The sequence below is a fragment of the Crinia signifera genome, chromosome 1, assembly GCF_055691185.1.
Source record: "Crinia signifera chromosome 1, ASM5569118v1, whole genome shotgun sequence".
Lineage (NCBI taxonomy): Eukaryota > Metazoa > Chordata > Amphibia > Anura > Myobatrachidae > Crinia > Crinia signifera.
Window position 1 is genome coordinate 76,274,838 of NC_139217.1, and position 13,880 is coordinate 76,288,717.

General features: G+C 44.0%; 1 protein-coding gene across 4 annotated transcripts in view; it reads left to right on the forward strand.

The window, feature by feature from the left end:
* LIMCH1 (LIM and calponin homology domains 1) overlaps nucleotides 1-13,880 on the forward strand; it is a 240,229-nt gene that overhangs the window by 155,193 nt on the left and 71,156 nt on the right. For all 4 annotated transcript variants that reach the window (XM_083165773.1, XM_083165775.1, XM_083165774.1 and 1 more), the window contains exon 5: nucleotides 1,963-1,993. In XM_083165773.1, coding sequence (XP_083021899.1) covers nucleotides 1,963-1,993 — 31 coding nt within the window. The remainder of the gene's footprint in view (nucleotides 1-1,962; nucleotides 1,994-13,880) is intronic.

Below are 13,880 nucleotides of genomic sequence, written 5' to 3' on the forward strand. Positions count from 1 at the left end.
CAGTGACCTCAAATTGCAATGATCATTTTATGACACTTTTTTTTTTATTATTCCCCAATAGCTCATTGAATGGGAAATGACACCAAGAGATAATGATAGTTCATGATATGTTAAAGATTGATTAACCACTTCTGGAGATTGCCTCCTTAACATACTGTGGACCTCCAGCCCTGCTGCCTTAAGTTGATGCCCACTTCTCCCAACTCTGTAGGGCTTTGTTCAGACACACCTCTTCTAAGGGGTGGGCAGTCCTCTTGTTGTCTTCCGTTTTGCACTAAACCGATTCAATCATAATCTGGATTTTCGGTTTAGGCAACATTGCTAGTTTTAGGATTTTTTTATGGTACATGCTGTGCTATATCTTATAATATAGAATTATGCTTTTTTTATGAAATGTCACATTGCAGTTTTTATTGGTGAGAATCTATCAGTATTGCCATGTAATATTGTTCCACAAGTGGTGGTGTCAAGTTTTGACATGAATGGCTAATACTGTATATACTGTATATATTAAATAATAGAAACGTAGTCTCATACTGCTTTCACATTGCAGAAACGGGTACTGACCCTGTATTCTTAAATGGGACTTTAAAACGGGTCTGAGCCTTGAGACCTTTCACATTGCAGGTGAAAACCGTTTTAAAAATCATTTAATACCATTCAAACATTCAACCCGTTTAACCCCCAAGGGACACATTTCAAGCCATTGAAATAGAGCCATTCACACTGCCTAAAAAACGGCTTTAAAACATGTAGGACTAGTTAACTTTAACCGGTAAATCAACTCTGGCACTTTCACATTGCAGCCTTAAACGTTTTAAAATGGAAAAAAAACGGCAATATACCGTTTTAAAAGTGCGATGTGAAAGGGGTATCATCTGCCAAAACTAAAACAAGCGTGGTGGTGTACTAGTAGTTCTCCATAGGCTCATACACTGGAAGATATCTGCTCTGGTTGTGCTGACAATCAGTCCATTTAAAGGCACCAATTAGGCAATGATTAATGCCAGGTGGTGCATTACCCCCATTGCTCCATGGTACCCGGATTGCAGCCAGACAGTCAATAGATCAACAACATATGGTCCACATACATATGGTAAAAAGGTTGACATGGCTAGGGTTGACACACGAAAAGGGCAATGTGTTTGGGGGATTTTTTCAACTTGTTCATACTTTCCCATGCATATGGATTGGGAATGGGAAACCTGGCCTTTGGGCGAGAGGAAGCAATACACTTATTGGAGGTCTATGTGCCCAGTGGTCAACATTCACACGAATAGGAGCCTGTGTGCAGGCTTCTTGCGGTGCAGTGGGTCCCACTGAATGGGACCTGCTGTGCCGCTGTGTGTGTCCTGAGCCTTAATCACATTTCCAACTTGCTGTATTAAAAAGCACCACCTCCTCCCTTCTTTGATCTTCGTTACATTTACTGTAAATACAATGTGCGTGTAAAGTGTTGGTCGCTGTAGTGAGAATCGTGGGGAGAGGGTTCGTATTAGTTCATGTAGATCAGTCTATGTCACTGCGCTTAGGCTTTAGGCTCAGTGTGAGTGCAAGCTTCCTACCAGAGTACTGCTTGTCTCACCACCTTGTAATCTGGCATGTGACGAGGAGTGCAAGCGTGCAGGCAGTGTTAGCCTCTCCTGACCTTGTGTGAATGGGCATGTGTGCACAGATATTCCTGGCACCTCTCCTCTCTCTATGGCTTGCAGTGTGTGTGAATATTTTTTCTCTCTCACAACAAATTACTATTATTTTATTAATTGCCTAATGCTGTAGGCGTAACTGATAATGTACTCCTCACCTGTGCCCATTATGTGGGCAGAAACTATTTTACGTTCCCTAGGTGTTGCGGACATAACTGCATTCATTATGTAACAAGTTCCTAGCAAATTTGCAGGCTTCAGAAGTGTTTTTATTTGTGCAGCAATCTGTTTTAATAACATATTTTTCTGCACACAGGCTTTCAGATTGCAACAGGAAGCTGCGAAATGTGAGTATAATGCTAATTCTAATAGACGTATGTAAGTAAATAGCAACAACCATTACTATGATGGTACAGATTGTATTTTCATCATCTAATTGGCACTATGTTATATAATACCAGAACACGGATGTGTCCTCCTATATGCAGCCTCAATATGCTGAGCATGGGTGAGCCCACAAGTCCAATGCAACTCTGCTATTGACAGGAAATTTATTAGAAGCCTACTGCACTACCATATGCATCAAATGACAATCCCTAGGTATTCGTGGTAATACAGTACAGCATAACTCCCCACAGGCCTCAGTGGTGATACAGTACAGCATACTTCACCCATGCCTCAGTAGTAATACAGTACAGTATACTACCGCCCAGGCCTCAGTGGTGATACAGTACAGCATACTACACCCCAGGCCTTAGTGGTAATAAAGTACAGTATACTACCACCCAGGCCTCAGTGGTGATGCAGTACAGCATACTACACCCCAGGCCTCAGTGGTGATGCAGTACAGCATACTACACCCCAGGCCTCAGTGGTGATGCAGTACAGCATACTACACCCCAGGTCTCAGTGGTGATACAGTACAGTATACTACCACCCAGGCCTCAGTGGTGATACAGTACAGTATACTACACCCCAGGCCTTAGTGGTAATACAATACAGCATGCTACCCCCCCCCCCCCCCCCCAGGCCTCAGTGGTGATGCAGTACAGCATACTACACCCCAGGTCTCAGTGGTGATACAGTACAGTATACTACCACCCAGGCCTCAGTGGTGATACAGTACAGTATACTACACCTCAGGCCTTAGTGGTAATACATTACAGCATGCTACCCCCCCCCCCCCCCCAGGCCTCAGTGGTGATGCAGTACAGTACCCCTAGGCCTTAGAGGTGATACAGTACAGCATACTACCCTCCAGGCCTCAGTGGGGATACAGTACATCATACTACCCCCAGGCCTCAGTGGTAATACAGTACAGTATACTACCCATCTGCACATACTACCCATCCTGCTTTGAGAAAGTTGTCCCAGTTCATGGGTCTCACATTTTTATGGCAACACATAACTGATATATTTATGATCTGATACTCAAAAATGTCTTCATTAAGTGCTGTTTTCATTTTATTTGCCACAACATTTTTGCAAAGGATGTACAATGTAGGCAGTCATAGCATAACCTGTGCTGGTGTTTTTGCTATAAGCCAGCATCTTCACTGCGGCATGAGACATAATCTTCCTCATGTCTCAGTGAATCCCTAGTTCCTAGAGAGCGGTCAGGGTGGACTTTCATAACTACTGGATCAGCTTCACAAAATGTGTTGTCCACTGTCAGTAGACTATATTACGTATATCTTACGTAGTCCGGGGTGCATGCTATATCCTGGCCGTGAGGATGCTGCTGGTCAAAAGACCGAATCAGCATCATGATACAAAGAATCCTGACAGGGGCTCTGTAGATGACTTAACCCTCTCCACCTACCCCCTAACCCAGCGGTTCTCAAACTGTGGGTCCTGACCCCAGAGTGGGTCCCGACCACCTCAGCGTGGGCTCACAGCTCCATGTTGCTGCCCATCAGACTAATGTATTTGTTGAGGGGGTACAGGGGAGAACTCATTAAGTAAACACCCTCTGCTTCCCTCTTCTATCCCCCTGTCACTTTTTCCATCCCCTCATTACCCACTGCCTTCCTGTCACAATAGCGGTCACTCACCACACACTTGTAGTGACCATTCTGTGGTAACTTGCTGGGGTCCTGTAATAATATTTATTGTCTGACAGGTCCCAGAACAAATAGTTTGAGAACCCCTGCCCTAACCCTTCCTGTTTGGAGCCTAACTCTCTCTCCCTGCAGCCTAACCTACCCTGCTGGTGCCTAACCCTAGCTCCCACACCCCAGTACATAAACCTAACCCCACCACACATCCCCCCACTGGTGCCTAAACCGCCCACCGCCCCCCTCTTCTTCCCCAACCTGACCCTAACCCGCCTAGCCTGCTTACAATCAGGATATCTGGATTCCAGCAGCCGGCATCCTGACCACCAGGATTAGGCCTAATTCAGAAGTACAGGCAGTAACTACGGCAACTGCATCTTTGTACGCAGAAGTACTGCAAGTTTATGCTAATGCTCCAGACACTGTAATATGCACCGAAACGCCCAACAGACCCATCTCTAATATGTTGCGTGCCCAAATCCAAATCCTAATATGTTGCGTGCCCAAATCCAAACTTCCGTGCAACCCTAACATCAGCATAACATGCACCTCTGAATCCGCCCCAAAGTGTAGACGTTGCCCATAGCAGTCCATCACCTTCTGCCATTTTATAGACTGTCCTAGATAAATGATGGCTAAAATGTGGTTGCTACGGGTGACTTCTCCACATCATCTCTTTTGTACTAATGGCTGTTGATGGTTTTCCACCATCAGCATTGACTGATGATCCATCGATAGATGATTATTGCACATGAACTGAACACTTATCCACTGTCCGATGTTCACCCACAGACCACCAATGGTTGTAGACTTGTCGATACCAATCCATTTTCTTTCAAAGGATTGACTTACAGTATTAACCCCTTACGTATAACAGAGTCTGTAGTCTAGTGAAGGGATTTATGGAAACCACTAGTACCACGCATGTCACAGTATACATTGTAGATTCCTTTATGAATTCTCCTCACTCCAATAACACTTCGGTAGCAAATTCCATTTGTTAGATACCGTTACTGATACCTGCATTGCGGTGAGGACGGGCAACCAAGCGAGGCACACTGCAAACATTCACAGATATTAGAGATGCCACAAGTATTTGTGTAAATGCTGGAATTGAGCTTGTACCTTACAGCAGGTCACGGCATTCCCTTCAATGGCTCTGGAGAAATGTGTTTATCTTTTCTATTTTTGGCAAATCCCTCGATGAGCCCTCTCTCCGCGCACAATGCGGCTGCCAGCTCTGTAGCTATCACAACGCAGCACATTGTAGCACCCAAGGGGATGTGCAACCTGTTGTACCGTAAATGGGGGAGGGGTAGAATCCCTAAGCCTCCAGTGTTTTTTTTTCCTGTGATCATAGTGTTTTTTTAATTGATGGTGTCTTTTCCGATGTTAGCCACCATCGAATCGTGCCAAAGCTATCGTCTTGCATTGTAAAAATACAGCTGTTTATAAAGGTGTCCCAGCTACAGGTCTGGGGTCATTGTGACGTTACCTCCATCGAATGGTACCGATGTGGTGATTTGTAGCTTCCGGAACCTGTTAATCATTCGACAAGTACTGTAACTCCTCACGTCAATCGATAGGGAGTGGAAATATAGGAAAAATAGGCCAAATTAAACAGTGATCAAAACTGGGTTAATTTGGCCCCCGTTCTGATGTTGGAGGGGTCTGTGCATGCGCACACACTTATTTGCGCATGCGCAGACCCCAATAGCAAAAGGCTTTGGCAAGTTTCACGGTCGCTGAGCTGTTCACTCTAGAGGGGGCAGGTGTGCTGCGGATATCGGGTTGGAGCAGAGGAGCACCCAGCATTGTATGGGCATCCTCATGAAAATGCTGAATGTTACCATGGGAACGCAGGCGTGCCGAAGCCGTGCCGGCCAGGTGCGGGCAGCTGACATCACATGACATCCGTACCCGCCCCCTCTTCGGCAGACACTGATGGAAAGGGGAAATAAATCATTCAATGATCGACAACCATCGAATGATTTATCTCCCCTCCGGCCGCATGCAAGTAGATGCGTTTGTGTACATCCCCTCATTTGGTCCAGAGGGGATTTGGTTGGGCAGCATTAAGCCGATCACTAAGCAGCAAATGGGCGCTGCGTAGCGAGCTGTACTGAATTAAGCCCTGTATATGATATATTTAAATACTGGTTTACAGTTGAAGAATCTATTGTTTTTGTCAGGGGTGGTAAAGACTTGGGATGTAATTCCAAAACTATGCACCAGATCCCGGCTGTGTCGCTCCTAGAGGACGGCCCTTTTCAAACACCTAATTCTGGTCTGGTCTGGCAGACATGACTCTCCTGCTGCAAGGCCTGGAAGAGATTAGCGTCCGCCCCGTCTGGCAGTTACCACTGCACTGTACAAATGGAACTTGCCAGGAGCTGAGCAATTATTTCTTTGCAGTAAATCATATTAAATGATGTGCTATAACTCGCCTCTCATGGTTCACTGGGGCAAATGATTTCCAAAACGGAGCCTGCTGAAAGTCAGATCCGCTCATGCCGTGGAAGGCTGGTTCCTGGCTGAGCTGTCATTCCCTATGTAACTTTCCATACCAGATCTGACTTTTTCTCTTTCAAACCAATGTTCACATTTGTCAACAGAACGTTTCTAACAAAGGGATTGAGCACTAATCCAATTGGCTGTAATTCCCTGTTGATGTATGCCAGAAGAAGCGCTAATGAATGTAATTGGTGGGAAAGGATCGCCATGAATTGAGCTTATATGCCAGCTTCCAGCAGCAGCTCCGTGCTCCGAGGCTGCTGCCCTACTTCCTTCCATCTGTTTACATTGATGGAAGCTGTTCGCATAAACCTGTAGAGGTTGCCAAACCGTGCAGTACAATGAGGGCAGGTGAAGAGATGATCACTCCATCCAGCAGAACATGCCAGGGATCCAATGGAGTCATTTACACAGTGCATCTAGTTCACCCAGAGGGCACACGGATCATATTTAATGTTTAGAACCTGTAGTTTGGTATCTTAGAAACAGTATTGTGCAAATGCAAGGTTGCGAAATAACCATTATTGAATGTTGGCCACCAAAGTTGTAAAGTGAATTGCATTATGGGACATCCACTGTTATCAGACTTGCCTGTCTGCAGATGTCTGTCAAAATGTGAAGAGAGGAAAAAGACTGTATTTTCCTATATAATAAAAGGGTAAAGTTGCTCCTTACCTCTATGGGGGGGATTCAGGTGCTTTGTGCGCCGTTGCTCCGTTTGGCTATGCACAGTTGCCGGTGCTGACATTCGGCTGCTCTGCTATTGATGGGATGGTCATTAGTTATTAATAGTTAATAAGCACCCCAAAAAATACGAACGGGTGTGGGTCAGAGGATCGACTCTATGAAGGTCGACATATATTTAGGGCGAGGCGGTACAATGATAGGTGTCCATGTTGACTTACATCGACATTTAGGACAAAAAAAAACGGTGAAAACTTCATGTCGACCTTCCCATTGTCAACCTAATGCTTGTGTTGACCTTCTGACCATGTTGACATTAGCCCTGTTGACCTATTTCATGTGTCGACCTAAGCCCTTTCGAACTTGAGTGGTCAACCTAATGTATGTCGACCTTCATAGTGTCGACCTAGTGACCATATCCCCTGCGAACAACTATGGGAGATTTGCCAGGAGTAGCTCCCAAAATTTTGGGAGCCTCCCGGCCAACTCAAGTGGGTAGGCAAGAATACTGGAATGTAGCACATGATGGGGTGGCCAAACCGGTCCTCAAGATCTACCAACGGTCCACGTTTTCCAGGTTACCTAGCTGGGTGCACAGCTGTAGCCATTACTAACTGTCACATTTTCAAACCTGCTGTATTCATCCCTACTATAGATCCACAGGTGGCCTGACATACATGAACTGTTGGTAGATCTTGAGGACAGGTTTGGCCACTCCTGATGTACAGTATACTAAGAAAAATGCATACACACTTGCCAATTCCGGCGGGCAAAGAATGACGGCAGGGGAGGACGTTAACCATACGCTACCTTGTTAACGATACGCTACCTTGTTAACGATACGCTACCTTGTTAACGATACGCTACCTTGTTAACGATACGCTACCTTGTTAACGATACGCTACCTTGTTAACTATATGCTACCGTCTCTGTACATGCACAGATGACAGAGCGTGTTGTTAACCCCTTCCTGACAGAGCCAGTTTTTGCGTTCCTGACAGAGCCCTTTTTTTCAAATCTGACATGTATCACTTAAGTGGGGATAACTTTTTTTTGCTTTTACTTATCCCAGTGATTTTGAGATTGTTTTTTCGTGACACATTGTACTTCAAATTAGTGGTAAATTTGGGTCGATACAGTCTGTGTTTTTTTGTGAAAAATACCAAAATGTCGTAAAAAAATGGAAAATTTAGCAATTTGCAAAATGTTAAATTTTCTGCTTGTGAGACAAATAATCATACCACTCAAAATAGTTAATAACTAACATAGACCATATGTCTACTTTATGTTTCCATCATTATTTCAACTTCCTTTTAATTTTTTTGGACACTAGGAGGCTTACAATATGAATAGCAAATTCTCAAATTTTCAAGAAAATTTCAAACACTGATTTTTTTAGGGACCAGTTCAGTTCTGATGTGACTTTGAGGGACTTGTATGTGAGACACCCCCATAAATGATACCATTTCAAAAACTGCACCCCTCACAGTATTCAAAACAGCATTTTGGAAGTTTGTTAACCCTTTAGGTGTTTCACAGGAATTAAAACAATGTGTAGGTGAAATTTCAAAATTTAATTTTTTTTGCAGATTTGCAATTTTAATACATTTTTCTAAGGAACACAGTACATTTTACTAGAGAAATGTGACTAAAAATTGATTCCCCCAATTCTTTTGTTTTCATAAATATCCTATATGTGGCCCTAGTGTGCACGTTGACCAAACCACAGGCTTCATAATAGAAGGAGCACCTACTTGATTTTGGAGCCTCCTTTTTATGAGATTATTTTTTAGGCACCATGTAGATTTCTAGGCACCATAAGATGCTAAAATTTAGGAACCCCCCCACAAGTGACCCCATTTTGCAAACTACACCCCTCAGGGAATTCATCTAGGGGTATAGTGTACATTTCAAACCCCCAGGGGTTTCACCAATTGTGGTACAACTGGGCAGTGAAAATGAAAAATTTAATTTTTTACACAAAAATGCAGTTCTGGCTCAAAATTTTTCATTTTCAGAAGGTATGAAGGAGAAAAAGCACCCCAAAATCTGTGCCCCAATTTCTCTCGAGTACGGCAATGCCTCACATGTGACCAAAAAATACCATTTGGGTGCATGGCAGGACTCAGAAAGGAAGGAGTGATTTTTGGATTTTGCAGCTCAGATTCTGGTGGAATGTTGGTGGGTGCTATGTTGCATTAGCAAGACCCCCCAAGCACCAATACAGTGGAACCCCCCCACAAGTGACCCCATTTTGCAAACTACACCCCTCAGGGAATTCATCTAGGGGTATAGTGTACATTTCAAACCCCCAGGGGTTTCACCAATTTTGATACAACTGGGCAGTGAAAATGAAAAATTACATTTTTTTACACAAAAATGCAGTTCTGGCTCAAAATTTTTCATTTTCATAAGGTATGAAGGAGAAAAAGCACCCCAAAATCTGTGCCCCAATTTCTCCCGAGTATGGCAATGCCTCATATGTGACCAAAAAATACCAGTTGGGTGCATGGCAGGACTCAGAAGGGAAGGAGTGATTTTTGGTGGTGGAATGTTGGTGGGTGCTATGTCGCATTAGCAAGACCCCCCAAGCACCAATACAGTGGAACCCCCCCACAAGTGACCCCATTTTGCAAACTACACCCCTCAGGGAATTCATCTAGGGGTATAGTGTACATTTCAAACCCCCAGGGGTTTCACCAATTTTGATACAACTGGGCAGTGAAAATGAAAAATTACATTTTTTTACACAAAAATGCAGTTCTGGCTCAAAATTTTTCATTTTCAGAAGGTATGAAGGAGAAAAAGCACCCCAAAATCTGTGCCCCAATTTCTCTCGAGTACGGCAATGCCTCACATGTGACCAAAAAATACCATTTGGGTGCATGGCAGGACTCAGAAGGGAAGGAGTGATTTTTGGATTTTGCTGCTCAGATTCTGGTGGAATTTTGGTGGGTGCTATGTCGCATTAGCAAGACCCCCCAAGCACCAATACAGTGGAACCCCCCACAAGTGACCCCATTTTGCAAACTACACCCCTCAGGGAATTCATCTAGGGGTATAGTGTACATTTCAAACCCCCAGGGGTTTCACCAATTTTGATACAACTGGGCTGTGCAAATGCAAAATTACATTTTTTACACAAAAATGCAGTTCTGGCTCAAAATTTTTCATTTTCACAAGGAATGAAGGAGACAAAGCACCCCAAAATCTGTGCCCCAATTTCTCCCGAGTACGGCAATGCCTCACATGTGACCAAAAAATACCATTTGGGTGCATGGCAGGACTCAGAAAGGAAGGAGTGATTTTTGGATTTTGCAGCTCAGATTCTGGTGGAATGTTGGTGGGTGCTATGTTGCATTAGCAAGACCCCCCAAGCACCAATACAGTGGAACCCCCCCACAAGTGACCCCATTTTGCAAACTACACCCCTCAGGGAATTCATCTAGGGGTATAGTGTACATTTCAAACCCCCAGGGGTTTCACCAATTTTGATACAACTTGGCAGTGAAAATGAAAAATTACATTTTTTTACACAAAAATGCAGTTCTGGCTCAAAATTTTTCATTTTCAGAAGGTATGAAGGAGAAAAAGCACCCCAAAATCTGTGCCCCAATTTCTCCCGAGTACGGCAATGCCTCACGTGTGACCAAAAAATACCATTTGGGTGCAAGGCAGGACTCAGAAGGGAAGGAGTGATTTTTGGATTTTGCAGCTCAGATTCTGGTGGAATTTTGGTGGGTGCTATGTCGCATTAGCAAGACCCCCCAAGCACCAATACAGTGGAACCCCCCCACAAGTGACCCCATTTTGCAAACTACACCCCTCAGGGAATTCATCTAGGGGTATAGTGTACATTTCAAACCCCCAGGGGTTTTACCAATTGTGGTACAACTGGGCAGTGAAAATGAAAAATTACATTTTTTTACACAAAAAAGCAGTTCTGGCTCAAAAATTTTTATTTTCAGAAGGTATGAAGGAGAAAAAGCACCCCAAAATCTGTGCCCCAATTTCTCCCGAGTACGGCAATGCCTCACATGTGACCAAAAAATACCATTTGGGTGCATGGCAGGACTCAGAAAGGAAGGAGTGATTTTTGGATTTTGCAGCTCAGATTCTGGTGGAATGTTGGTGGGTGCTATGTTGCATTAGCAAGACCCCCCAAGCAACAATACAGTGGAACCCCCCCACAAGTGACCCCATTTTGCAAACTACACCCCTCAGGGAATTCATCTAGGGGTATAGTGTACATTTCAAACCCCCAGGGGTTTCACCAATTTTGATACAACTGGGCAGTGAAAATGAAAAATTACATTTTTTTACACAAAAATGCAGTTCTGGCTCAAAATTTTTCATTTTCAGAAGGTATAAAGGAGAAAAAGCACCCCAAAATCTGTGCCCCAATTTCTCCCGAGTACGGCAATGCCTCACATGTGACCAAAAAATACCATTTGGGTGCATGGCAGGACTCAGAAAGGAAGGAGTGATTTTTGGATTTTGCAGCTCAGATTCTGGTGGAATGTTGGTGGGTGCTATGTTGCATTAGCAAGACCCCCGAAGCACGGTGAAATTATGAACCTAATAATCCATAGATGTGTGGTATAATTTAAAACACTCCTTTATACATAGGCCGGGTTTGTCGGGGCAAGTGTCACACTGGAAAATAGTTTGCTTTCTTATTCCCTTTTTCTAGCAAACTTTGCACCTTTTTTGTGTCCTGCCCTTTTTTCCAGTGGAGGGGATTTCATCAGGAAAATGCTGCCCTGGTACAATACGGGGGCCAGTACTAGAAGTACTGGGGCCCTCTGCCTGCTGGTTCCCAAATATTAGGCCCTTTATGACTTCCTCTTGAAAGTGCATAAATGTCCCCCTCTGGCCGGTAGAACGGAATAGCACGTAAGCGTTATACAGTGCCATCTGGATGATATACACGGCCAGCTTCTTGTACCAGATTTTTGTTTTCCGCAGGGCACTGTACGGCTTCAGTACCTGATCTGAAAGATCCACTCCGCCCATGTACCTATTGTAATCCAGGATACAATTAGGTTTTGAGGTGTGGGTACTGGTACCTCGTACAGGGACGGAGGTGGTACTGTCTCCGTGAATTGTTGTCAGTATAAGGACATCCCTCTTGTCCTTATATTTGACCAACAACATATTTTCGGTGCATATTCCCCTGCTTTCACCCCTTCTCATTACTTGGGCAATGTGCGTTTTTGGGAGGCCTCTTTGGTTCTTGCGCACAGTACCGCAAGCTGCTGTACCTCTTGAACCAAGGGCCTTAAACAGGGGGATGCTAGCGTAAAAGTTATCCACATAGAGGTGATAACCTTTATCCAGGAAGGGGTGCACTAAATCCCAGACAATTTTTCCACTAACACCTACGAGGGAGGGGGGGCATTCTGGCGGTTCAATTCTTGAATCCTTCCCTTCATATATCCTAAACCTGTGAGTGTACCCTGAGGTGCTTTCACACAGCTTATACATTTTTATGCCATACCTTGCCCTCTTATTGGGAAGGTACTGGCGGAATTTAACCCTTCCTTTAAAATGTATAAGGGACTCGTCTATGCAAATGAATTTATCTGGGATGTACATCTCTTCAAATTTGGCACTGAAATGATCAATGACCGGCCTGACTTTGAATAGCCGGTCAAAGGTGGGATCATCTCTGGGTGGGCACTGTGCATTATCGTTGTAATGCAAAAATTTAAGGATCGTCTCAAATCGAGCCCGGGTCATGGCCATACGGTAAAATGGGGTGCTGTACAGAACATCTGTACTCCAATATTGCCTAATTTCTGGCTTTTTTACTATGCCCATATGAAACACCAGACCCCAAAAAGTCATCATCTCTACTGCATCTACAGGGGTCCACCTAGCAAATGATGACGTGGTGTTTTGAGCAATAAACTGCTGGGCATATAAATTAGTTTGGTCCACCATTAAATTTATAAAATCATCAGAGAAAAATAATTTGAAAAAGTCAATTTCTCTGAGACCTGTGGAATCAAATTGGATTCCTGGCATGGCCAAAAACTCAGGAACCTGGGGCTCAAAATTGTCTGGTGGTGGGGTCCATACGAGATCAATTATTGGGGGGGGGGTCTCAGCTGCTCTACGGGGGCGTCTTTGAGGGGGTCCCTCATCACCAGAGGAGGAAGAGGAGCTTAAGACGAATCCTTCAAATTCCCCGCTTGCCTCACTGGCTGTGTCAGAGTCAGAGGCAAGCATGGCATATGCCTCCTCCGCTGAATACATTCTTCTGGATGACTGGGATGACATTTGGGATGACATTTGGGATGCCATTTTTATTTTTGTGTTACTGGTAGTGAAATGTTTCAACACGTGTATAGTGTAGGGGGGGGTACAAACTTTATTTCAACCCGGGGGGTATGTAGTGTGTAGTGTGTATGTAGTGCAGAAAAAAAAAATACTTTATACAAAAAAAAAAAATTGAAGGGGTTAAAAAAAAAAAATTGAAGGGGTTAAAAAAAAAAAAAAAAAAAAAGGTCCTGCGCCAAAAATTGAGCACAGATGTTGGTCAGTAACGTCCGTCACTGAACAGCGCTCAAAGGCAACAGGAATTTGATCAAAAAAAAAAAAAAAAATAGATCAACCCTGTGCCGAAAAAGATGATCAGTGATGTACGTCACTGATCAGCGCACAGTGGCCACAGGACACCCACAAAATCACAGTGTGTGTAAAAAAATAAATAAAAAAAGACCCCACAGCACCCACAAAAAAAAAAAAGGTGATCAGTGATGCGACACTGATTACCAGTGAGGGGCAGCAGGTGCACAACCTTTGGTGCAACTGACAGTGCAACTGGCAGCAACTGACAGGTATATATAAAAAAAAAAAACCTCTGCACCCCCAAAAAGTTGCTGATCACCTCAGATATAGTGATCAGCACAAAAGGCGGGGGCAGCAGACACAAAATTTAGCACTCTCTATCACTCTCTGTCACTATCTCTCT